Genomic DNA, 27,300 nt, shown 5'->3' with positions numbered 1-27,300 from the left:
TCAACGCAGGCTCCGGTAGACATAGGCTGATGTGAAGATAGCATTGAGAGTCAGACTCACGGCTAGCAGACCTCGGAGAGCGGAGTTACCAAAATGACCTTAGGAGAAGAGGACAACACGCACACACAAAAAAGGGAATAGTAGAAAGAAATATTAAAGAATTGATGAGATAAATAACAGTGAACACATGTTGTGCTCTTTCTCTCTTTGCTCAGCATTTTCACCATAAGCAGGAATTGCTGAAGCACTTTTCCTGTCAGGGAAGATTCTGCTACTCTCTTTGGTTCTATTTTCATCTCATCACTCTTCTCAACGCCTGCATCCCCACCCCTTTCCTTCTGTCTCAGTTTAGCACTCTGCTAGTATTCTTCAAACGGTCCAAAGAACAGGAATAGCATTATTAAAGTCTTAGAATAGCAGGCAGAGGATCCACTTTGCTACTACTAATTTATTTGATCTCAAGATCAGACCACTACTACAGCACAGGAAAGATCTCCATTACCCTCACAGAAATGCTCACACATGCATGAAGCACTCGCATGACTTGCACCTACCTCTCCAGCCTGCCAAATCTTCCCCTTTGGTAGTTGTGTCTACCACACAGGTAGATGAGTGTGATGAGCGATCCTCCTTTCTGATGGAATTATCACTGTAGATACTCCCTCCTTCCATAGCAGATCTCATATCTGCAAGGAGAAAAAGATATGAAAATTCAAGAAGGCACCAGTGGAAGACAAAAGCAGCAGAAGTTACCAGACTAAAACTAGACATAAGTAATGAATGGTTGCCTGGTAAAATCATGAAAGAATTGAGGACAGGAGCTTGAAACAAAAGGCAAATTTCAATGCTGTGCAGCAGAAGTTGCCTGCATGTTTGTCTCATACACTGTCCATATCAGCATCACCACATCTGTGATTGAAGGAGTTAAGGGTGAAGGCAGCGGCAGCAGTATCCCTGGGGCACTGCCAAGTGAGAAAAGAACATCTGTTTTGGCAGACAAGAGGCTCTCCAGGCCAAAGGATTCTTAAGAGAGCTTTGGTAGCCTAACAGTTATCACCACCTGGGTTTTTCTTGAAGATGTCCCATCTACTGTGTGGCCTAGATGATGCACAGCTTTGCTTGCAAGACAACTCCTACCTACAAACTCATTTCCTGGAGTGCAGCAGGCTGCCAGCATACCATGCATTCCCCGCTCGCTCAGGTTCTTCTTTGGAAAGGGGAACAACTCGGTGGCAGAGATGTGGCTGTCTGAGTGGTTGTGCTCCTCTGAGCTAGTTGGGGTGAGCAGAGCCTCATGCTGAGATGGGAAAAGCAGCAGCTTCTGTCCTTTCAGGTTCAGACGGGCAGGGCTGATGAGTGGCCGGCGATATCGCAAGGAACCTGAGCTGGAAGTCACAGAACCAGCCACCGACGGTGCTGGAGAGGGGATGCGGGAGGGAGCACAGCTACCCGACAGCAGGGAGAAGTGCTCTGAAATGGAAACACCCCCAAAGAGAAAATAATGAGATTATAATCCAAACAGGCACAGTTTTCTTTAACAATTCTACAAGAAAATGGAATGGGAGTTGCAGATGTCCAACATATCTTCTCCTAAAGTTCTTTATTCATTCGAGTTTCCACACTGCAAAACAGGGAGAAATTCCACATGCACTTTGGCACTCAGAAATGACTTAGACTAGAGATGGGTTTATCAGGAGCTGGTTGAGCTTTCTCTCTGCTCAGTTGCGTCCATTCAGGAGAGCCTGCATTACACATGCTGTTTTGCAGGTAAATTAACTGTTCTAGGATGTTCTTTACAGGCTGTGGGGAAAGTGTACCAGGATGCAAGGAGGTTTGCACTAAGGCATCAGCCCAGGCTGTGACTGCATTTCCAGCAGCAAACACTCAAGCAGCACCAACAGCCAAAGGATCCATTTGGGGTCAGGAGGGCAACAGACAGGTCACTGGGGACACAGGGGCAAAAGGGCAGAGCAGACGGGGTAGCCAAATTAGCAGCTCCTTGGGCTGGGGAAGGAAAATGAAACAAAAGAGCTGCCCTAGGATAAGTTTAAAGTCTCCTACCAAAGCAATCTCAACTCAGCTGTAGAGCAGGGAAGGGATCCTTGCTTCATCTCACTGATTTCACTGTGAGCTCTCCCAGGGAGAAGGCATCCAACACATACTGCATCTTATTTTAATGCAATCCCACTCTTAGTTGGAACTCTCTCTGCAGCATTTCTAAGAGCAAAACTGACATTTTCACTGGGATGTGAGCAAGGAGGAGAGAATTACACTTGGATCATGTCTTTCAACCCACTTACTGCAAATCCTGCCAAGACAGTTGCCCTGGAAGGCCTAGTGCATTACCTGTTGTAGGAGATTCCTTGGACTGAGATGACTGCGAGGCTGGTCGACTTCCACTGAACAAGTAGCCAGAATCTAAAAAGCAAAAATGAAACAGTTTGAACCCAGCTGGCTCAGATACTGGAGGTCTGTCCTTCAAAAATGCAACTGCATCATCTTGCCATCAATCTCAGAAGGGTATGGGTGGTAAATGTAGGCAGGAAAAATGTCCCTGTTTTCCTGGGTAGGCTATATGCCAGCATCAGAATAATTCACTTTTCCCAGCTGCAGCAGATCTGTCCAGCAGGCTCCAAAACCAAAATAAGACATCCTCCCCATCTGAAATGAAAAGAGTCTAAATTTCTCTAGTGGGCTCCTTCTTTCCCTAGCCTACACTGAGTCCAGAAGGCTCTGCAGGTTTAGAACACCATTGCTGCTCTGATCTGCTGTTAAACCTTAGGAGCTCGGGATATCTGACAGCCCACCAGGACCTTTATCCTGCTCCGAGTTGCCCTTTACCTTCAAGGGACAGGGAAAGCTGCTGTTCCAGCAAAGACTTAAGGAGAAGCTATGAAAAGGCAGAAAGAAGAAAAGAGCTAAGCTTGCAGGGTGACTTACAGGTCAAATGACACTTGGAAAGTGTTCTGCCCAATAGTGCAGACACAGTCCTGTTCACTGGGCAACATTCTGGGAGTCTTCAGCTTCAAGGTCATACCTCTTCCCAAGAAACCCTTTCCTCTGATTTCAAATAACAGCAGACTACCTCTAGCTTTTAAAACAAGTGCACACAAAACTACCCTGCTGGTTCATTACTGTATGCAACTACTCCTCTCCAGCACCAGGTTAAAAGACAAATGTTTACAAGCAGTAGATTTGCAAATTGTCTGACTGCCAGGAGAAACCAAGACCTGGAAGCCATAGCCAGACTGGCTGTGGAACATCTAGCTGCTGCCTTATGCCTCTGTGCCAGCGGACTCTGTCCCTGCAGAACCAGCTTATAATAATTTATCTAATGTTGCACAGGAGTAGATGACGAGTATGCACACAATTTAGTTGCTGTGAAGGTAGCAACAGAAGGATGGGGCAGCTTGCAAACTTCTTCACCTGCTCCTAGCAAAGCTGCTAGACAACTTCTGAATACAACATCATGGTCAGATTACCTATCCTGTGACTGTATCACAGCCTGGCTTGCCTCTACTTTAAAAGGAAGGTGAAGATATGGTTGTAGCCTTTTCTTATGAAAAGAGCCTTAAGGGTAGATCATAGGGTGAGATGAATTCCCATCTAGCTGTCAAGCATGGCAGCCATAATAATGAGGCAAGAAAAAAAAATAATCAATTAAAAGTACTGAAGTCAGGAAAAAGAAGTGCTACAAATGAAGCCTCAGAGCTTAAATCAATTATTTTTCTTAGGCACCTGATGTACATAATTATAGGCAAACAGCTTTCAAAGCTGAAAACCTTGCTGTTTGCAAAAAATATTCAGCCCTGACAGGATGCTCCCTCCAGACTGTCTGGCTTTGCACTTTAGCAAAAGCAAGCACAGACCTCACAAGGGTGGTTTAGCTTGCAGGGGGAATCCCAGCCATGTGGGGTCTTCGTACCTGCCCTTCCAGGGGCAGTTAGGTAAGCAGGAGGGGGAAGGCTGTGCCAAAAGCTGCCAGACTGAAAGGTTTGCATGGCTGGTCTTTCTCTTGCTCTTAGTAGATCTGGCAAAACCGCTGGCAGCGTGAGATAGAGAAATGTTTAATGAACTAAAAACTCCCTGCAAGACTACTGTCTTTGCTGCAGCGTTATCCTAGAAACTGCCACATTTTGGCCTCTGACCTTCCAGTAATCAGTTAGTGACAGGGGAAAGCTCAGCTTTCCTTGCATGGAGAATAGCATTTGAAAACTATTTCCCATCTGTTAGTTTCAAGCACAGCAAAACTGAGGGCTTATTAAGTTACTGGGAGAGAGTCTTTCCTTGGACCTATAAATCTTCCCTAGATCACACCGAGCCCTTAAAAACAAGAGGAAAAGCAGCTTCAATAGTTGTGCTAATGCATATGAAATCCAGACTTAGGAAAAAGCCTGCCTTCAGCTCTGCTCCCTTCAGCTGTGTTGTCCCAAAAAGTGGGATCTTCACCCGATACGCAAGGCAATTCACACAGGGTCGAGGTATTCCTTTTATTACGGGTTTGCGCAAAGCCGGGAGTCAGGTGATAGCCCACAAAGCTGGCTCAGCTCCACACAAAAACTACAGCATATTTGTCCTGTTACATGATTAGCAAAAACCCACCCAAATTTACACTTACTGGTTAGTAATTACACCATCATTTCTTATTAGTTAGTTATATTTAAATTAGCCTCACTTGCTATGTAAATTAGCACACATGCTCCTTACAGGTGTTGGGGGGGGGTTCAAGTCTTTTTAGTCTTGAATTGAGTTGGTGGTCATGATCTCCCCCTGCCGCCTTTACCTTTCCTCCAGTTACTGCTGATTTCTGCTGACTTTACACTTCATGTGGCAACTTTCCAGCCTAATGATGTTCCGGGGTAGGACACTGCTCCTTATCAGTCTTCAGTTGCACTTCAAGGATCTCAGTAGTTAGCAAGCATGCAGTTTTACAAGCTCATACAACAGTACTATTGAGAGTCTCACTTTCGGCTTATCAGTTCTCCTCCTCATCGCATTCTGCATTCCTTAGGTCAACTGCTCTTTTCACCTGAGAAATTGGTTTCTCTCCTCTGCCTGTCCATCTGTTTCTCATCTACATCAGCAGTAACAAGAAAAGCAAACTACACAAAGCAGCTAGAAGGAAGGGAGCAATCACTCTTGCCAGATCAATTATCCTAATGCTCCCAATCACTTCCAAAAGCTGCTGTTCCCCATTCCCATGTCTAACTGCTCCTTCTGTCTCTCTCCCACATATAGCTTTGTAGCATGTGCCATACTGCCAACAAATGCCTGGAGAAGCCTCTGGATTTCAGTAAACCCCCGGCAGGCAAGCACTCAGTGAGACTTTTTGTTTCACTGCAATGGTATACTGCCTAATTTCTTAATGCCAAAAACCAAATTACCAATGCTGGATACTACTCTGTGCCACAGGAGCAGCAATCCCTAAACATGTGGATACCTCGCAGCCCATTTCCTTCTGAAGTACTGTACCACTCCATTCTCATTTCCACTGGGCCAAAAAGTTTCACGCACACTAACCTGTTCTGGCCAAGGAGGGGATGGTACCCAGCGAGAGTGCCCGGTTGAGACGACCAGGAAGAGAGGAAGAAGAATTTCTGCGTGGGGATCTGAAGAGCTGTTGGCTTGTCAGCTGGAGAATACTGGGCGGTGTTGGAATGAAGAGAGGCGTAGCAGAGGAGGGGAAACCAGTCCCAGTGCCGCTGGGAAAAAGAGTAATCGAATCCACAGAAAGGTACCTGCAAATGACACGCATGACAGACATTGAGCAATGAGAACATTCCTGTAATGCCCTCTCTCAGTTATACTTCTTGTGTGAACACTTGCTTTATTATCAGGTTTGTACTAATTTTTCAGTGCAGGAGTGCAAGATGCAGAATGCTTAAGAGTTTACGGGAACGTTCCTACACCTTTGAAACCAGGGAAGGAAGAAACGCTTAACCTGACTTAAATTATTGTGCACCAACCTGTCCCACAATGCAGGGTGGAAAACAATGTGCAAATAGGCATAGTACTTTGGTTCACTCCCCAGATGAGAAAATTACCCAGAGACCACTAGAATGCTTTACACAGTCCAGATACACATAGGACCAAGAACAGAGTACATCTTACATTTGTTGTGTGCACATGCATCAACATGCTTAGAAATGTCATGAATGTGGGAAGCAAGTAGTTATCTACTAGTGTTTTTGTCTTTAGAAACAAGAATCAACATCTTACCTCTGACGCCAGTATAGAGAAAAAGTATTTTTATGGATACCTAGATGAAGATTTAGGCACAAGAGCTCTGTTTTAAAACTAACATTCAAGCTTCTTTAATACATTTGCCTTTATTATACTTCTGTGAGGCAATGAAGACTCAGTACCCTCATTTTACAGAGGGGAAAGAGAAGCCAAAAGAAGCTAAGTGACTTGTTGAGGGTCACATAAAAATCCTATGATAGAACAGAGACACAAACCTGGGGTTTCCAATCCTAAATTGAGGTCTAAACTGTTACATTTTCTTTTCTCTGCGTATCATAATCAGCCACAAATATGTACCAGCATAGTCACTCAGAGGGAACTGTGCTCCTGTAGCATACGCTCCAGGAAGTGTCTTGCTTCTAGTGTGTAAAAACCAATCTCTATTACAGTGCCTGGGAAAAATTTAAATTGGCAATAATAATGGCAATTGTATTTCTAGGTCTGTGAGTTGTTTACAATGGGTTCTTTTCAAGTGAAAGAGTGGAGCTGTAGAGCAGCGTGTCCTACTTGAGAACACAAGATGAGAGATAACAGATAAAACATACTAAAGTTACATGTACCAGTTAGCTTGATTTTTAAGTACTACAGACATAAACTGACTTCTGTTCCATTGGTAAAATAACTGTATGAGAGGACTCTATTTTAAACAGTTTTCGCAGCTAGTACTGCCACAGTATTTCACACTCAATTACTATATGCAAACAGACTCTGTAATTAATTTCCGATACCCTCATTTCATCACCTAGCTTTACAGTGGTTTAAAATTTAAAAATCAACCTAAGCTGAACAATCTGTCAAAAACTTACTCCTGTTTTAACCTTCTTTCTATTCTTCCTTGCAATCACGTACTGATCTTAGTCTATGTGTACAGTTTAGCTGACTACATTGCATCGGAAATGAGGAGTCAGCTTTGGAGTCTCACTTGTGTCCTCATACATTGAGCATTCTACAAAGGTTGCAATGTTGAAAGTATAGGAATCTTTGTATTATTTTTAACCATTGAATAAAATACATGAAAGAAAAGTCTAGAATATGAACAAGATCTCTCAAGGATCTCCTGTAAGATTTTTGTTTAGTTAGAAACAGGTAATACACTTGTCAATAAGTCATGATGAAGTACTAACAAAGTATGAAGTGTATATATTTTAAAATGGAGATACCAGACTTTGCAGCATACAATCAAGCTATGAAAACAGAGACAGATGAGGGCAGCAAGATGGCTTTTCTTCTGTCAGAGGAAAGTCAGTAGTAAATCAGGACATGAAGGAATATACATATATCAGTCTTGCACTGTGAGGTGATTTATGCATGTGCCATTCTCTCTTGGAGATTAAAGAGGTGATGCAGCAGTATTATGCAGCGCTAGCACGTCCAGAAGAAGCAGTCTAGTTAAGATTACAATTTAAAATATCTTATAAAACTACTTATCTGCTAGTACGAGGCAGACATCAACAATCCCGACCAGCTTAATCAGGCTGAACAACATCTGAGCCAACCAGCTTCCTGGTGCTTGCAAGCAGGACATGCCTTTAACAGCGGCAAGGAACTCGTCAATCTTGCAGCAGAAACTGCCCAACCTCTTCAGGTTCCAGAGGACCTGGGAAGGGTGTCATGCTTCGCAAACGTGCGGAGTCCTTTAGTGCACATACATATACACATTTGCCCCGCCACACATACAGATGTAAATATCAGATGTACATGTCCATCTCAGCTTTGTAAGAGAAAATGAATGGGAAAGGAAATTAGAAGTGCAGCTCAGGACTATGATACGAATTATATCAGAAAGAGCGATACCTACCACTCACTGTGTCATGTCTGTGAAGGACCAAATCAGAGCATCACCTGTGAACAACACGGCTCTTTTTTCCCCAACTTTGCACCTTTTGTATCTCTGAGCTAAAGGATCCAACTTTACACAGCTCCTTGCTGCAGCTTATCTGGCTTATTAGCTTTTGGTAGTTTTTCACTTAATGGGCTGGAAGATATTATAATCACTTATCGCTCATAACCACGGTCTCTTTGCTGGGATTGTAACTTTTTTGGATCAGACTTCCCTGGGCTCTGCTGCTCAACAGCCCCACTTCTCAACCTCACCAAGTTAGTGCAGTCAGATCCTCTGGGCAGCTGATGAATCATTTGTCTTGCACCATCCAGAAAAGGAATATTTCTGGTTAGCAAAGAGCTGAAGAATTTTAAGCATAGCATATTAATGCTTTAGGATTGAGTGCTGACCAAAGAAAAGCTTAAATATTGATCTGCTCAGAAGAAAGTAAATTCCTGCAACATGTGCAAAACCCTGTTCCTTTTCTATGTGCTCTTTAGCGTTTATCACTGTCATGTCAAGAAGGCTAGATGCTGCTAAAAAGCAGGGGTGCTGTCATGGGAATGCGCTTCATGCCTGAGTATGGTTAGCTGTACTAAACTCCTTCCAGAAGCAGATGAAAAAAAAGGTGAGGAAATCAAGAGGCTCCTAAGGCAGAAAGCAGCCACCTCACAGCCCTGGAATGGAGCAGTGCAGCTGTGTCTTTGCTCCCAGACTACTGCACTGCTCCAAGCCACTTGGGCATGTGATAATAGTGAGTCTGGTAACAGTGAAAAAAGTAACCAAAGAAAAAGGAAGAAAAAGGGAAAAAAAAAAAAAAAAAAAGGCTCTGGAGTCAGACAGTTTGTAGAAATAGTCAAGGCCCGGAAGCCGTTTATTTCAGAACTTGGTATTGTGAACATCAAAAATTGTGTATCTTAATTAGTGTTTACAACGATCACAGCGTTACTAGACAGCGGCCACAACTGTGCTACACAGATACTTCAAAAATAAATAAATAGAAGGTTAAAGGAGAGTATTACATGGTATGGGACTGTACACTGTCCTGAAGAAACACCTCCTGCCAGCAGAGCCTCCCCTCCTCTGTCCCAATACCTCCCTCTTATCCAAAGACAACACCGTATGTGTGTGCCTTTTTAATTCACATTTTAAGCAGAGATGCTGCATCACCCCTGGGATGGAGAGAGACATGGGTCAGGTCAGACCACAGGGCTGTAAATGGACCCACTCCTACTATCACATAATTCAGTACGTGAAGAAGGTAAGATGCAGTCAGGCAGCTTGCTGTATGTGCCCAGGTTCATCTCCTTGGAGGTAGCCAGGGAACCATGTGTCAGTCATGGGGTAAAATGTTTCCCCTGGACTTAAGGTTCCATCATAATTTAGCTATGAGTTATCTATGTACAACCGCACCATTTTCTCCAGGCAGCACGGGTGCTGCTCCCCACGCTACAGCAGTAGCTATTGCCTTACTGCTGGCTGCGAGATAAGCGAGTTTCTGTAAGCTGACATAGAGTCACTTGTCTGGTCTGCTGCATCACACCAGCCAGTGCCATAACCTGTGCCTGCGGTCAAGCTGACAGAATCAGGAGTAAAGAGCAATATAGTGAATAAAAAACAGGCACAGGGAGAGCGAAGAATAATGCTAAAAAAGGGCACAGGTCTCAGACACATTAAGATTTTGATATGTGACTTGGAGAGCCAGAAACTTCAGCTGCCAGGACTAAGAATTCTTTCCTCCAACACGTTGCCCTGCTTTGGATGAGAAAGAAGGGTTGAATTATAGCTGAAAATGCTCCAGTAGCCAGGTCCTGCACTAATACCTTCTTGAGTACAGACAGGTGTTTGGCATCAATTTTGCCTTCCCTCCTAGCTGGTGGCACAAAGGTAGGGGCATGTGTGTATACGCACCTCCCACGTCTACAAAAATCCAGGCTTGCTGGCATGTCAAAAACGTTCATAGGACCTCTTCCCTGCCTGTGTACTCGATAGCTCTGGTCCCAAATGAGGCTTTACAGGGGATGACTCAAGGTATGCTTCAGGACTGAGTACCGCCCCTTTCATATAAGAGCATCTGCTGTGGCCCAAAGAGGCCCCAAGTGTACTTGCAGGTGACGACACACCTGGAATGAACGTGCAGGTTATATGTGACAGCACACAATTTCAAAAGCATCTCTTTAAAAACCAAAGCAAAGCCACATACCACAGCTCCCTGCTTTCATGAGTGGAGTCAGTGTGGAGCAATCATCTAGCTATTAATTATATTAGTTTTTATAAAAGTATAAATAAATTGTCCACAATACATCAATACATACTTTCTATACTATCTAAGCATGATTATTAGCTTCACATAATTTCAGCATACTTGGAAAATATTCATAAAGCCAAAATAAAACACCACTACACCATTTTTATATTCCCCTCTTGTCCTCACCCTTTGACACATCCAAGCTGAGTTCACTAGGGCATGCAAAGGATAGAAGTAGGAAAGAAGGAGTTAATAGAAAGGAAAGAATGGGATACAAACATAGTGTATTTAGAATTGTGAAGGGCCACAAAGGCGTCAGTTTGCATGCACTGATGTCAGTGAGGGCTTCAGGAAGACCAGAAGTAGCAGCAGCAGAGATGCTTACTTGGTTGCTAGCTCTGGGTTCTTCCTCAACCTCCTTATAGTCTGCAGAGTTGCTCAGAAATTTAAGAGTGCAGCCCAAGAATCCTCTTATTCCCAGCCACACTCACTGGTGGCAAATGAAGGACAAAAGCACTGGCCTGGCAGACATACAGGCACTGCTGTCCTCAGTTGCAGCTGTGTCAGTTCCACTGAAGCAGAGCAACACAGCGTTGTCAAAAATCACATCCAGGGAAAGGCACTTAATGAACCCACGATGGCCCCTTTATATGCCCAGCTCCACTAGACAGGGTACAAGATGCTTTTGAGTTGGCAGATCAGTCACGGCCACCGTGAGAACAGATCAGAGTCAGCCACTTTGGGCTGCAGCAGATTTTATTTCAGGTGACACACAAACTCACTAACAATCCCTTATCACCTCACCTCCGTTCTGTAGTACCATCCTCTGGTCCAGACACCAGCACATGGTGAGTGCAAAAAAGCAGCACCTGAAATTAGAGGCTTTGAGGCTAAAATCTTCTAATACTGCTGAGTTAAGATGTTTGCATGCTCTGGCCTGCAAGGCTGGGAGAATCCTCAGGCAAAAAAGCTGCATCTGATGACCACAGGTTACCACATGTTCCTCTGTGGCCTGAAATAAGAGTCCAGCTAAGTAAAAACAAGAAGCTCAAAGTACTGATCACGCAGTTCTGGAGGATTTTTGTGGCAGCCATGTTAGTAAGTTACTAGCCCTTTATTAGCTATTATCCCCCTCAGCAGAAGGAAATGTATGCCCACGTGTCATACAAAATAGCACCTCAGCTTCACGAGCATGGTGGCACAGTGCTCAGATGTTGGACTTGCACCAAAATACCTGAACTGGAAGCATACATTTCCTTCTGCTGGACTCACTGTGGGGGAAGCAACCAGGCAGAGTTAGATGGCATATTTAACTGCTGAGTTACTTCCTAATTGAACCTCAAGTGAAAAATGCAGAGTTGGAAAAGCACCTTCCATACAGAACCTACAGCATGGCATAGTGTTTAGAATAGCCTATTTGGCATTGAAATCGGGTATGGCAGGAACAGTGTCAGTAAAGGCAATGGTGGGTTAACTACTTTTTCGTCCAGAAACAGCCAACAGTAAAATACTAATAACTTATAACTGATCTTCTTCAGGCCTAATTGTCTAAGGAGACACAACTGGTACAGACCAAATACTAGCAGTTTATAAATCAGAACACCTCTGGAAAAAGCACACCTTCCTCCTCCTTTCTTCTCTCTCCTCCAAAAGATCAATCGTGCTCTACCATCAGCAAAAGCATGTGAGAAAAGCAGGAAGAGAAGAGACTGTAAGCACCAGAGTCTCCAAAAGACCAAAAATTCAATTGCTACAAGTGTGGTTTTGAGGCTCTGAGGATTTTTGTTGTTTGCAGAAGCAGCAGCACAGACATGCTGAGGCACCAGAAGTGGGAAAATAAGCTGACACATGAGCAAAGACAAACGCTTCTTTGGCATTAAAATTGAACCACACTTGATTATGTGGTTTTTTTTATTTTGTTTCTCCTTTGAAATTTGTCCAAATATGAGTCCAAAAGTTATTCAATTCTAAGTTGTGGACAAAGCACCAAAGAGACCAGAGACCAGTTGTACAGCTTGGCCATAAAATGAAGTAGCTTTCTGATATTCTGACATATAAAATTAGCGCAATTTGTAAATATACTTCATTTGTATTAATCTGCATAAAGGGAAGACAAATGGATTTCTTGCTTGCATGTCAACTGCAGTTCACATATCTCCCAGGTGAAAAGATTTTCAACTCGGTACAGATTTGCACTTGCTGTACAAATAGAGTTAAAATATTTCCTAACAGTATTATTCAGGCTTCACAGTGTAAACCACACTCCTTCCCACAGTTCTACCAACTGCCTGTTCCTGATACCTCTTGTGCACCCTCCCCGTCCCATCACAGTACTGCACAGACGAAAAGAGAAGAGAATAAAAGAAAAGATCAGGCACAGGAAAACAACATAACACTTAAAAGCAAAACATCATAAAAGGCTCCAGACCCCAGGCAGCTCAAAGATGGGGCATATTTAAATTGAATGGGAAAAAAACCCCAAACAGTACTGCTAAAAAGAAGGGAGCAAAACAGCTTCTCAGAAGAGATAGAAGGCCATATGAAATAAGAGAAAGTGAAACTTAATACAGCCTTGACTTTCAGCTCCTGAAAGCAAAACATCTGAAGATCCTGACAAGCACCTTTAGAGGCTGCCACTTGAGAGTCTCCTTGCTACTAGAGCAAGAAAATGTGGACAGATGAATTTTATTCTTATTAAAAAAAAAAGGATATTGCCATTAGAAATCAGGCACGACATTACCATGACCATCCCCACATATTTTAACCGTTGTCAGCTGCTTACATCCCTCCTCCTTCTAGCAGTCTCAATATATCCTTTTAAACATGAGATTCCTCCCGTCACTTGGACATACTTGACAGCAGAGCAGCAAGAGGAACTGCTCACCTCCGCCACGCCAGGCGGTTGCGAGTTCATGTGCCAGAAGCTAGCAGGAACTTTCAATCCAACTTCTATAGGTAAGTGCAGAAGACAATCATAGCTACATAGCAACATCAGTCTTTTCCTACATTTAACTTCATGGGTAAAACTTGAAAGTACTGAAGCAGGAAGAAGGGAGGAAGGAAAAATAAAAGTCTAGATGTCTTATTTCACTTAACAGACATCATAGCTCAAGGTTTCCCAGGTCTTCCGTGCAGCTTGTTTAGAGAATGGCAGAGCTGGCACTGGATTTGGTTCCAGTGGCCATTTCATTAAGCGGCTTTGTTCACCTCACTTTTAACAGCAGATGGGCTGCATAGCAACAGTGTTGGAAGGGCTGCTGCTTTGGGGAGTTTTCCGGGGGTGAAAACATTATAGCGATCACTGCACTGAAAGGAAAGCTGAGTAGACAGTGATAGCACATCCATACACAAAACTGTCCCCCCTCCTTTTTTTTTTTTTTCCCTTGCCACTTCACAGAATCATCAGGGCTGGAAGGGACCTCTGGAGATCGTCTGCTCCAACCCTCTGCCAAAGCAGGGTCACCTACAGCAAGTGGCATGGGGACACATCCAGGCGGGTTTTGAGTATCTCCAGAGAAGGAGACTCCACAGCCTCTCTGGGCAGCCTGCGCCAGGGCTCTGCCACCCTCAAAGTACAGAAGTTCTTCCTCACGTTCAGATAAAACTGCCTGAGTTTCAGTTTGTGCCCGTTGCCCCTTAACCTGTCGTTGGGCACCACTGAAAAGTCTGGCCCCATCCTCTTGGCACCCACCCTGAAGGTATTTATATGCATTGACCAGATCCCCTCTCAGTCTTCTCTTCTCCAGGCTGAACAGACCCAGCTCACTCAGCCTTTCCTCATAAGGGAGATGCTCCAGTCCCCTCATTATCTTTGTTGCCCTTCCCTGGACCCTCTCCAGTAGTTCCTTGTCTTTTTGGAACTGGGGAGCCCAGAACTGGACACAGCACTCAAAGGACTTCCTGTCCTTTCACCAGCATACTACTGTCTGTCTTAACATTCCTCCCTGCTCCAAGAGGCTGACAGGTCCAGAAAAAAGACTGGATTTTTAAGGAACATTTCCTATTAAATCTCCTAATGGAGAGCAGGAAAGAGGCACCAGAGTGCTTGCGAAAAATCTAACTCAGCACTGAGGACCCTGCACACTTAGGCTGGCTTTTGTTTCTGTTTTGATGAAGTCACGTGGCTTCTTATAGTATTTACTTTGAAACAATTCTCTAAATTCAATAAAGCGTCCTAGTGGAAAATAGGACATAATTTATTTAGCATTTTAAAAGTCTGAGACTGGAACAAGAAACAATCTGCGACTCTGAGCTGGAAGACAAACCTTTTGGGTCCGGATTGATAAGCAATGGGAATGCAGAAGAGTGGAACCAGACTTTGCAGATGCTGGATTCCTTCTGTGGACAAGTAAGTAAACAACCCTCAGAACAGCATCATTCACAAGCACCAGAATGGAGAAAAGTGTTCTGTTTGCTCATAGGTGGATATTGTAGTTACCTGAAGGGACCAGAAATAAAGTTCCAAAGGAAAGCACACATAGAAAGGAGGTTTGGGTCTCCTCTTCCCATGCCAGCTGTTAAGGCACATGGTTACAGGCACATGGTCCTTCAGCCAGGAGCTGCACCTTCCCATGACACACTCAATTTGGCTTACTGTTAACGAATCTCTACAGAGCTTTTGTTAGTGCTACCTTTCTGCTTTCACAATGAATGCTAGTTTGAAGAACAGTAACTATGAAAAGCTCTGAAATATCTTTTGTTTCCTTTAAAAAAGCTTCTATAATTTCACCAGCATCTGCAATAGTGTATGAATCTTGCAGCAGGACATGCAGATACTCCACAGCGAGAGCTCCATTCTGATTATTTTAGAGTTTATACATAGGAAGATCAAGACACCCAATTAACTTATATCAGACTATTAGTGTAGCAAGTCCAATTGTGCTATTCTAAACAGAAGAAAACAGCAGATCTTCTGTAACAATGCTATTTCCTCTTGAAAGACCCAAATCCAGATGAGAAAACTCAGCGGAGTGCCTTGCAAAAAACCGTGCAGCATAATCAGATTGCTTATCCTAAGAGGCCCCAACAAGCTAATCCTACAAAAACCCAAGCAGCTGAAAGCTTCTTCCTCCCCACACAGTAACATCCAGTCACCCTAGCTTTTGGCAGAGGGCTGCCAGGCACTCAACTCAAAGCCACAATTTCCAGACCCCTTTCTTCAGCAGCATTAGCACCAATGCCAGCCCTCAAAGAAGAACCCCTCCAAGTAACAAGAAAAATCGATCTCTATTGCCATGCAGTCCCACAGTAGAGGCTCCCACCCCTTCCTATAGCGCATCCTCCTAATCTGTGCTCTCAATGATAAGGAAAACATTGACTGAATAAGTACCGATGTACAACGAAAGCTGACCATATACCATACCATGACGTCGTTATTCCCGTATTTCTTCTCTTTCTAAGGCTACAGGAGTGGAGGAACATATACATTTTTATCCAGTTGTGCTTTTACACAGATGCTCCTCAGGGGGTGACGGGGTGAATGGGTAAAAAACCCAAATAAAACCGGTATTGAAAGTAACGGCCACTGGTAGATTTGAAAATTTAGCCTAAAACAGCTGAATATTCAATCAAGACACCCTGAGCTACATAACCTTTTAAAGCACCCTTTTAAATAAATTAGTCAAAAGCACTTAAGGACGCCTCTCCATTTAAAACAGGAGTCACAGGAGAACGGCAGTGCGAGAGAGCATGCAGTTAAGTGATGCTACACAGTGGAAGGCAAGAACCACCAGTTATGGATTATGTGTGGTCCCCTCTTCGCATGCCTGTACACCATGCAGTGTTACTACAGCACACATTACGAGGACTCGGAATCCAGAGGCAAGTTCCCATCAGTTCAAAATTAAAACGACTAGCACCATTAGAAAAATGAAGGTGGCCTGGGCCCCATGGACGATTAAGGCAGAGGATTCCTCTGTGACTGGCTAAGGATGGACAGGCAGTGAGAAGAACCAGAAGGACAGGAGAAGCCAGAATCTCTTTGGCTGGAGGAGCAGAATGGGGAGAAGGCTGCATTTATGGAGCAGTTTGTGAAGCAGCTGCTGGAAGAATTGGCTTTGGGGAAGTTGGTATTTGCACTGCTGACGTAGGATTCAGGAGGAAGGGAGAATGGAGGCAGCAGGAGTACCTTCCATGGCTAGCACCAGCAGGGGAAATGCTCCAAGCAGCTAGCACAGTGGGAAGCAAGGATGGGGGGGAAATATATATATATAAAGGAAGAAAAGATCTTCATTGCTTATCTAATTTAAAAAAAAAAAAAAAAGAGAGAAGAAAGAAACAGAAGAAAGGAAGATAAAAATAGGAGAGAGAAACGCCAGTCACAAAGAGTTCACAAGGCTTTTTTTCCTCCTTCCCCCAGCGTCACTGCTCTGGCTCTGACCTTCGGGGCCGGTATCTCTGATGGCCCGTTGATTTCCACGTGGCCACTGCTGCGATGAAGCCCACAAAGCAGCACAAGGATGTGGTGCCAAATTTGGCTGTATCTAGCCAGTTGGGTGCTTCCATCTTCAGGTACCTCTCAGCTAAATGCAGATTCACCACTACGAACCACAAGACTGAAGCAAATGCATCGATTCTCCGGAGCCTGCAATGCCAAAAAGAAAGCAGATGAGACACAAGGTAAGTGTTTAAACACTAATGAACCCCCTTGGTCCTGAGGAAGGAGAGGGAAAGGGGGGAAAAGGTGGGGAGGATACACAGACTGCGCAGCTTATGGTACTATCTCTTACTATGGTTATACCATCTGCAGCCCTTCCCACTGCTGTAGATCTATCTGAATAGATCAGTTCCATTCTCTACCAGATTATAGAACTGCACAGGGAGCTTTTCATTCATGGTAATTCAAGCTTATATTGAATGAATCAAGGCAAAGATCCAAAGCAAGCTCTACTGTCTCCATCCAGCCGGCTGGCAAAACAAAGAAAAACAAGGAGAACTGTGCCACCCAGTACTACATCTGCCATTCCGGCAAATATTTACCCCCTGGCTCACAGAGTCAAGACAGGGCAAAAGCCCTCCAACATAATGCAGTTTTCTTTTAAGTGAAACAGAAGAAAAGAGCACACCTACCTGATCCGCCCAGCTAAGAACACGGCCAACAGACAGGTGGACATCCCAAGGACAGCAACTGCCAGCCGGTGATTCTTCCCGTAAGCCCATGTGGCACTCAGGTTCTCCACCATCTGTTCTGGGAGCAGGTGGAGGAGCTCCTGCCAGCCTGCCACCGCCACGGAAGAGCCATTTTTCAAGTTTGCATGTAACCTTGTGCCGTTCTTGTTCTGAATGGATGCTGGACCAGAGGAGACAAGAGCAGGGACTGCTGCACTGAGTGAGAAGGGATTGCCTGACCCATATGGAATGCACAGCTGAGGAAGGCCAAGAACCGCAGAAATATCACCTGAGCTGGTGTGGTTATGGAAGCAGAAGAGGAGGATGAACACACATTCTGCAGAGGGAGGGAGAAACACCTTGTCAGAAGCTGAATGAACTGTAGTAAGGTTTTGAAATGGTGCTTTATGAAACACTTCCAGACTGTACGGTTTACTGGACAGTTTTGATCAAGTCCTCATAACTCTCTGCACTGGGCTGACACCACATGGGATGTTGTAGACTACCAAAGAGCAACAGCAGAGCTATGAGTAGAAGGTCAGGCAAGGCAGTAGGCAAGGAGAAGGTCATCATTCACTTCCCATCGTTCTTACTTCTTTCCCCCCTCCCCTGCACTCTGTAGTTTCCTGCACTGTACCCATATATTGGCTACCCTACCTCCCCTTTTCTCCTTGTACCACTACTTTACTTCCACTCTGTTCTTATTATTACATTAGACTTAACTTCTGGCAATTGCACTGAATGACATCAGCAAGAGGAAAACAAACTAACACCTGGAGTATCTGTGGCAACTATCCTGTGCTCTTCTAAAACTTCTGCCATGCACCCAAGCTCTCAGAGAGCCTCAAGGTGGCAGCTTTCCTTTCCCAGCAGCAAATCCAGGTGCAGAGGTACCTAGTTCTCCGTACTTCCCTCTAAATTCCCTCATCTCTACCCCCATGTACCTGAGTACAGGTCTTGTCTGTCTCACGGCGTCTGAAATGGTGGCTTAGCAGCAGCGCCCGGAGCTGCCGATTCTGATGTTTTATGTAATACTCGACAGCAGCCTGGCATGGACGGCACAGCTTGTAGGTCTGCTCCAGATGGTGCTTATACACCTCAATCTCCTCATCATATTTGCCCTGGTGAGAGAATAGGAGAGGAAAAGTAGGTGAGAACTGCAGGTGTCCCTCACCAGTTAACATGTTTGCTACTGACATGCGAGCAAGGCGTGCTTCCAGTCTCCTGAGGAACAGCTCCCTGAAACCAGGCCTGAACAGTGACCAAGCTGGAGGTCAGCCATACAACCAACTTTGCATACAGCTGACTCAGTCTCCATGTCCCAGAAGAGCCAAAACAGCCCTTGGAGAAGGCTGCTATGGCCCAATTTCAGGTTGGGCCAACTTCTGTGGCACAATTTTGCTGCCTTTGTTGAGATCTTATGAACTCAACACAGACGAGACAAAAAAATAGAATTGCTCTTCCCATCCTCAAACGAGGGGACACAAAAGACCTGTTGCCCCTTCACACCACTGTGCTGGAGAAAAAGACAAGCTCCTTCCAAAACTCAGCCCCAGACTCAAAGGTTGTCACTGTTTGAAGGCCCTGGAGAGATGAGCTCCATAAATCATTAATAGCCCTTGTAAAAACAGACAGTGGGTAGGGCGGAAGGTATGCCTTTCAGTGTCACTGCACTGGACACATCACTTATCACAGAGGTTTCTAGGGCTCTTCCATCTCCACTTATGATCCTTGTACCAAAAGCATACAGCCGGAAGCATGCAGCTTCTTTGGGAGAAGGAAGTAGAAAGATGCATTGTAGCTGCCTGAGGGCTTGCTGCAGCAGTTTCATAGGCTGCATCTGCCAGAATCCAGAAGGAATCACACAGGAGAGACTAGTAGCAGCAGGTTTATCCCTTACTGGACAGGCCAGCAATGCTGAGACAGGTCACTGCTGTCACTGACACACATATCTGACCATGTTGGATAACACAGTCCCATGTTTCTTAGCTGGCACAGACACTGCAGTTCAATGAACGCTTAAAAAGGGGCCACATTACTTGAGCAATTGGATAGGTCTGGCAGGAGGCAGGGACTAGAAACAAAGCTGAGAAAAGGGAATCAGCCAAACATGTTCTCATTAAGCATGATCAAGTTTAAATCTGTTCCCTGGGAGTCACCTTGATTAAACTCATTACAAGCAGACTGGATTAGGCAAACCAGAGGATGAACGCATCCCACTATAGCACAGTCTTATAACCCCAAGGCTTGACCATAGTTGAAAGCTAAGGAGTGCAGCACTAAATTCTCTGCATGAAATTTTGGGGAGACATAAAAGTGTGAAGGAGAAACCCCGCTATCCTATTCTCCATGCATATTAAATAATGGGAAGGCCATAGCAGGAAATCCTGCTGCTGTAACTGTAAAATTCTTTTGCCCTCCTAGGCACAAATGCCTAACCAGGGAGATGATGTGGCTCCACAGGATTCCTCTCCCACTCCACTAGTAAAAGCAGAGCAATACAGCCAAAGCCTCAGGAAAAACAAAATCTATTAAGGCTTCAAGGTGACTAGTGGGCTGTTGTGCCTACTGGATCCTGTAAGCCCAGCTGCATCAATGGTAAGTACGGCAGTTGTAAGCTGATTTCGGCAATGCGCATGTTTGGTTTGGGCTCAAGCTTCAATTTCCAGTGTTCATCTAGAACAGGCCATTACATTCTGGCTTTGAAGTAGGATTAGATAAGTTTGCAACACTAATCAATAACCTTCTTGGCACTGGAGGGCCACATAGTGCTTCTGAAGGCTACTGGAGCATCATTCCATAGCACACTGAAAAATTCGTATCTCTCCTGCTTACTAGGCTGCAGCATGGAATTAAACAGAGCAGGAATAGCAGATACATGTATGGGAACGCTTTGGACAAACGTTCTCCTGTGACACCAGTCCCTAACGAACACTTACCTCCTCCCTTGGTGAGAATGAAGCCAGCTGTTTGATCTTCATGGTTTGGTGGTTGTTGCATTTCTTGCAAAGCAGAACTTGGCTGCTCACCCATTGTTGTGGTTTGGTAGGATCACAGAAAGTCGTACCACCCGACACAACATGGTTAAGGTGTTCCATGTACTGAGCCGGGATAGGCTTGTTGTAGTCTCCATTCTGACAAGAAGCAAAAAGGGAGGCAAGAGGGAAAGCAAACATGAGATCATAAAAACAAAGCCAGGCATCCTCTGGTTGATAACAAGATTCCCTAAGCTCTGTCAGGAGCTCTACACTCCATGTATTCAAGTATGTAACAAACAAACAAAAAAATAAAAAGGTTTAAAAAACCAGAAAATGCCTCAAATTTTCTCCTCCCTCCACTGTTCTATACACCTATTGCAAGCAGCTGGTGGTGGTGGGTTTTGGCTTGAGACAGGCTTTGTTATTTAATACCCTAAATACAGCAAGTCAGCTGTTCCAAAATATAGAACCAGAGAATTGTTCCATATATAAAAAAAAGATTCTTTAGAGATATTGGCGAAAATATCAATGTCCTTTTTGCCCCTTGAAGCAAGAGAGGCAAATTTGTCTTTATCATTCTATGCCAGCACATTCCAGTACAATGGATTCTTTCTCAAATTTGATCAAGTTATCAGCTGCTAAGTTCACAGGTGCTCAGCACAGAGCTGCCAGCTGTCAAACCACTGGCTATTCATCTGCACTGGGCCTGTATCATCTTAAATGAGGAGCAGGGTTTTCCCGCAAGCACTGTTCCACAGGGCATGCACCTTCCCAGCCACCCTTCAAGCAATCTGTCACTGTACCTCTTGGAACCCATTGTACTGTTCACAGTTGGGGCAATCCCAGCAGTTGCGATTCCCATATGGCACTACCGTGTCCTGACTGCAGAACCAGCAGTTCACTGTCACGTGTGTGGGCTTCTTCCTGTTAGGAAAGGAAACGTGTCTGGCATGAATTCACTGAATTCCGCTGATGTAAAGGAAAGCAATGGTTTTCAAAGAGGGAAATGCAAGAGAAGCTGGAATAACAATCAGTCTTCCCATTCAGTATGTTTAACGATATGACTCAGCGTAGTCATTGTAGCAATGAAAAGACAGACTATTAAAGTAGAAATAAATTCTGCCTGATACTCATATCTCTTCGTGACAGTACCATGGACATGCCAGAATATTAATAACCACCTTGCGAATAACCCACTTCACTGTTTTTCAGAGGCATATTTGGGGAGGCAAGTCCTCTCCACAATCAGCAGTGTTAATATATGCAAAGGGTGCAGCAGAGTCACTGCTTAATACACAGGATTCCGGGAAAGGGAAGTTACGATCCACAAGAACTGCATATGATGGTACTTAGAAACATAGGAAATAAAACTGTAACCATGAGCCTATCTGCTCGATTGAAAACTGTTCAAGGACAAGGGCATACCAAATCATCCCAGGGTTCAGGCACTGTAAATAGCTGTTTCTTCACAGCTTTAGATACATAAGGAACTGAGGAATCAACATGTCTTCCCCATGCACTGGAACTGAAGAGACAGAGACTAATGACCTGGATCCATAAGCCCCTTGTTTTTTAAAGCAATCCTGTTAAAACAGTCACTACAAGAGAAACAGCTGTGACAGGGCCCCATTGCAATAAGTTGTGACAGATGTTTGAGTAAAGAACTTCAGTGGCCTGGCCCTTGAGCCTGCCTGCTAAAGAAGGTTTGCATTTGTCTTGAAACTCGGCGCAATACCCAAGAGGAAGCTTCCTGGCAGGTCAAGGCAACACAGCCCAGCTGTCTGGGTTTATCAGAACCAGTCCCAGTCACACCTCCAAGGGAAGGCAGCTGTTTGGGCAAAGCTCAGGCAGGGACGCGCTATGGCAGACAGATGGACCCACCTGCCACCAACCCTGTTTGCTGCTGAACTCCACCAAGTAGTCAGCATGCCTTCCACTTGACAGCTTCTAAAGGAGCAGTCAAAGCAAATGAGCAGGGAAGCTCACAGAGGGCCTGGAAAGCAAGTAAGAGTAGACAAAGTGCTCACCGGTTGACAGCAACTTCTCTTTTTCCTGCTCTAGGAAATGTTCTCTGCTGCTACAATATTCTGTAGCGAAAAATATCTTCTGAATGCTGCAGAAATGTCTGACACCCCGCAACCAAACAGACCGCTGGTTCTCCCCTTAGTTAAGCTGGCTTCCCTCTCAGCCATCACCTTGGTAGCTGGATGCTTACAATTAAGATTCTTCCCCACTCCCACTTCCATAAACCATGTCTTGAAACTTGGTTCATAAAATATCAAACCCTCAAGTGATGCTTCAGCCTCCTGTTTAAGTACTCATGACGAGGATAAGCTTGAAACGAAGCACCAGAAAGAAGCCTAAAAAGCCAGAATGCACAGAGGATTCCCTGCCAGATGCTGAAAGAAAATGGCTGGAGCGACTAGGGTGACAGACTCTCATCTCAAAATAGATGCACACACCCACACCCCTCTTAAAATGAATATTCACAGCTCAACTTTCTTCATTGCCAAGGGGGCTCAAAACAGTAAGTGATCCGAGTTAAAAATACCACCATTGAAACTGACAGGCAAAAAAAAAAAAAGTTTAAACCAGACAGAAACCTAGGTTGATAGTCCAAGTTATTCATGAGCTACTACTGTCCAAAAGGCAAGCAAACCAGATGTCATAACAGCCATATGAAGGATGGACAGCAACACCTGTTGGTACCAGTTTCATCCCACTATCATAGATGTAAAAGCTACAAAAACGTAACGCATAGGCTTTAGCATGTTAACCACCAGAATACAAATCCTACTGCACCTTGAGCATAGGCTTTGATAGCAAGCAGAACCTAAACTCCATCCTCTGCTGCAGGTTATTGCACAGGTCCCAGGTACTGTAGAAAGTGCTATAATCCCACCTTCATGCCGCTATGGGACCATCCCTCTGGCACCTGTGGGAATAAGGCATGCCACACTTGAGTCTCTACCTACCGCCAGGCTCTAACTTCCAGGATATAAGAGAGTAGGTAGAAGCATGAATTTCAAGGATAACACAGAAGTGGAAAGCACGGGCCAAAAAATTAGTAAAGTATGCATGCTATAAAGCAGAAAAAAGAACCAATGCCAAACCCTATCTGAGAACTTGCTAATATCAGAGACCAACTCCTTAGTATACTCGAGACCGTTCCATCTTCTCCAAACAGGATTCCATTTCTCACTCTGGAGGCTGAGGAAGTGCTACCAAGGGTTAAATAGCAGCCCTTCATTCTGATAATGTATGCAAAAGAAATTGCTAAATCCTGGATTATTTAGGATAAAAAGCAATAATCCTTCCTTTTGTGAACCTATAATCTGTTGCCATAGAAATAGGTGCAAAAACCCCAGAAGTTCCCAACCTGCTAGATGCAAAAAGAAGAAGATAGGAAAAAAAAAAAAAAAAAAAGGTCATTTCAGGCAAGAACATGTAGGTAAGGTGCTAATTTTCTAGTAACTGGGCAGCACTTTAAAAACAAAAAACAAGTACTGCATTTGGAAAGAGTCTCAAATACAGATTTAATGACTTTGGAACTATATATACCTTGACTGAATTCAGGCAGCAGCTGAACATAATAAGCTAGAGCACACATTGCTTCTGAGGTCAGACATTCTGCTATGAGGAGACAGACAATGCGAAACTAAGCATTTACCATATGCTCAATCCTTCACAAAACACTAGGCAAATCATCCCTAAGGAGTTTATAATCTAACACTGTATTAACTTGAACTAGCTTCACTGGACAAAGAATGACCCTGCAAAATAAAACCTAAGCAACAAGAAGTGATTGAATGAATTACTGCGCAGAGAGATACCATGAACAGCTGACTTGCTGTGCTAACTCAGTATGTAGCCTGCACACCCAAACAAGCTAGAAAAAATTCCCAGGTTCGGACAAATTGTTCTGCAGGTAGAAGATCTCTGCTTAAGACAACACTGGGGGCACATACCTGGAGTAAACTCAGTTATGAGATCAACACCTAAATGCCTGACACTGCTCAGATAATATGACAAAATGTTCCTTTGTGAGAGGCTATCAGACCCCTTTATTTTGCTAACAAAAAATCAGATTGCAAGTATACCCACTGAGAAACACTGTTTAGCAAATAGTTTGTGTCTCTCATGTAACATAAGAAGGAACTTTTGTTCCTTCCAACTCCCAACACTCTCCACTATTCCCCATTTATACATACATTTAATGTCACACTTAAGTCCACACTTTTAATGGACTGTCAGAACAACAGTCTCCCTGGTAACTGCAGGTCAAATCAGTTACCCGATAATAACAAACTGGATTTCTAAATACGTTTATTTACATCTCTTCCCCTCCTCTTCTACTACTAGGTCAGAAGATGATGATGTTTGGTTTTCCATTTTCTTAAACGAGGCCACAGGTGGATGTGCAGTTCTTCACTGGGTTACTCTCATCCTCTGCCAAGGATTAAAATAAAAAACAATTCTCCATTAAAAGTATTTAAAGCAACACTCTTCATTCTGGCCCAAGTGGATTACAAAGCAATTATACAAACAGCTAAGCCAGCAAACCTGAAGAAAAAACACACTAGGAAGAGGAACTCTTTTGCACAAATCAGTTCTGATCAGAACAACAACTGATGGCACTTCTGATGGCAGTTTGACATAACCAAGCTTGCCAAAGCTCCAACATATGGATCAAGCCCATGGCACAGTATGGTCAGCATGATCGAGTTAAGAGGAGCTCATTGAACCTGACACCGTGTTCAGCTCACAGGTAGGGAAGCTCCTGGGTGGCAGCTCACTGAGCTGCCATAATTCCAAGTTGTGCCCATGTCCATCACCTGTCAATAAAGGGGTCTGCCAAATTGGGTGCAAACCCAAATGCTAAACCCCATTTTCCAATGTGAGAAAAACACATCACAGCTGTCTACATTCCAGCAGCCAAACTATATCATAGATGCATTTGCTCAGAACAGTTGTAGCAGTTGTAAACAGGGTTGAAGATTTAGCCACAAGACCAGATTTCTAGTACAGTGTCATAGGTTATAATGCAGTCTATCCTTTCCCAAGAGCCAGACTTAGTGTCCTCCTAACAGGGAAAAAGGTGCTCAGTGGACCTAGACAGGGACAGAGACCCACAGTCATAGCCACCTCCTGTTCTGTCTCCCCTCAAAGGCTGTCTTCTCTGAAACTGCAGCTTTACCAACTTTTAATACTCTGGAGAGTATCAACCATCAGGAGAGGATTCTCCAGAAAAGGTGCCTCTTTTTGCCATCTCAGTATCTGTGACAGGCTTCTCAACTAAAAGCAGGAGCTGCACGGCAGTTCCTGAGTTCCTACCAGCCTCTTTTAGGGCGAGTGATGGCTTACCTTGACATTACTTGTAGGAGGAGCAGCCTCTACCATCACTGACCCCAAAAGTCCCAAGAAAGAGATCCTCATGGGGAACTATATTGGGACTGACAACAAGTTAGTAGCGAACTATCAGCAGGGGCACAGAAGACAATGGAAACATGGCTACAACTGCTGGTCTGAACTCAGCAACCTGACTTCCAACAATACGTAACAAACAAAGCTGTGATCTTGAAGAAAGACCACAAAAACTTATCAAGAGTTTTCCTATCTGGCCCAAACTCATAAGGTTTAAGGAGTTCCTGTGCATATCTGGACATCAAATCTTTTTTCTCCCTGATACAAAAAGCAGAGTCTTAGATCCCGGCACAGTTACAGTAGTGTACTTCCATATAGTGACAGTTATTCCAGAAGCACTTTCCACTAGGTTGCTCTGATATATTTTATTTCCCTTTCTACAAGGGGTGGTAAAGGCATCTTGCTAGATATGTAAGTGCACTAACGCTAAAAATGGAGCAAAGAGGGCTGCATCATAACATTAACACCAAAGGCAAAGGCAGTATCATGTCTGTGTTTGGATCATTCCCTTACGTCCTCCTTAATGACTCTGTAAGATTCATTTAACTAAGCCCAAGTAAGAAATCAGTAATATATCAGAATAGTATTGAGAAACACAAATATACAGCCCCAAAGTATTATCAAGGTCACCTCCTGAAAATATTTACAGCTCATCAGCAGTTTTCAAGGACTTGGAAAGAAACGCTTTCTGTTCCAGAGACCTTTTGATGAACTTAAGCAAAACAAATCCAATCTCTTCCCTCAAAAGACATGTTAGTCTCAACTGGGTCAAAGAAATGCTGCCTGTTTCACTGGGGATTGCTTTAGGCCACCAGTATTTCTTAGCTGCCCTAAATATGCCATAGAAATGCCAAGTCTTGTATATAAGCTACTATACCACTGACCATTTATATGGTTATATAAACACCAAATGCTTTAGGGCAAACCTTAAGTATTTTATTGCGGATACAGAAATATTCTTCTATTTCAAAGCATAAACTTGAAGTGAACCTTAACACGACAAGCCCTTGGGACCACCTTTTTCTCCAACAGAAGCACTCAATAGATAAGCAGACTGCTCAAGCCTGTTCTGTTAGAAATCTAAAGTGCCTCTTATTCCATATATTCCTACATTCATTTCCAACTACGCTAGATTAAAATCTGACGAATTAAGCTTTACTCCTTTAATGAAAACTGTATCCTGGCTTCTCTCCCGATGCTTTTCAAACCTCGTTTTTAATTGGTTTGTTTAAATTCGCGCTAGGGTCAGAAATGTTCTGAACTATAAAGAAACAAATGACCAAAGAATTTTGGTCGCTCACTAATATCTTTGTTTTCTACGTAATCTTCCCACGTTTGAACACTGCACTGAACGAGCCGTTACTTCCACGGCACTCTCCGACCGTTCCCCCTGCCATCATGCCTTCACCCCCAGATCAACCAACACAAGAAGCAAAACATTGTCTTTCCCTGCCTCAAACACATCAGGAAGCAGAAGA

At 44.0% G+C, this 27,300-nt stretch overlaps 1 protein-coding gene across 1 annotated transcript; it reads right to left on the bottom strand.

Annotated features, from left to right (window-relative positions):
* Positions 1-21,322, bottom strand: TMEM201 (transmembrane protein 201; the record flags this gene model as incomplete). Its single annotated transcript, XM_009702383.1, is given in 11 exon segments — positions 1-98; positions 555-686; positions 1,180-1,470; positions 2,347-2,418; positions 5,521-5,738; positions 16,693-16,896; positions 17,382-17,667; positions 17,670-17,757; positions 18,365-18,541; positions 20,360-20,554; positions 21,202-21,322. Coding segments are annotated over 11 exon segments (1,882 nt in total), but the record flags the coding sequence as incomplete, so codon positions are not given.
* Positions 21,323-27,300: the final 5,978 nt, after the last annotated feature.

This window comes from Cariama cristata, unplaced genomic scaffold, assembly GCF_000690535.1.
Source record: "Cariama cristata isolate BGI_N322 unplaced genomic scaffold, ASM69053v1 scaffold6616, whole genome shotgun sequence".
Taxonomy (NCBI): domain Eukaryota; kingdom Metazoa; phylum Chordata; class Aves; order Cariamiformes; family Cariamidae; genus Cariama; species Cariama cristata.
The sequence above is the reverse complement of the archived record's forward strand: the minus strand, read 5'-3'. Positions and strand labels throughout refer to the sequence as shown.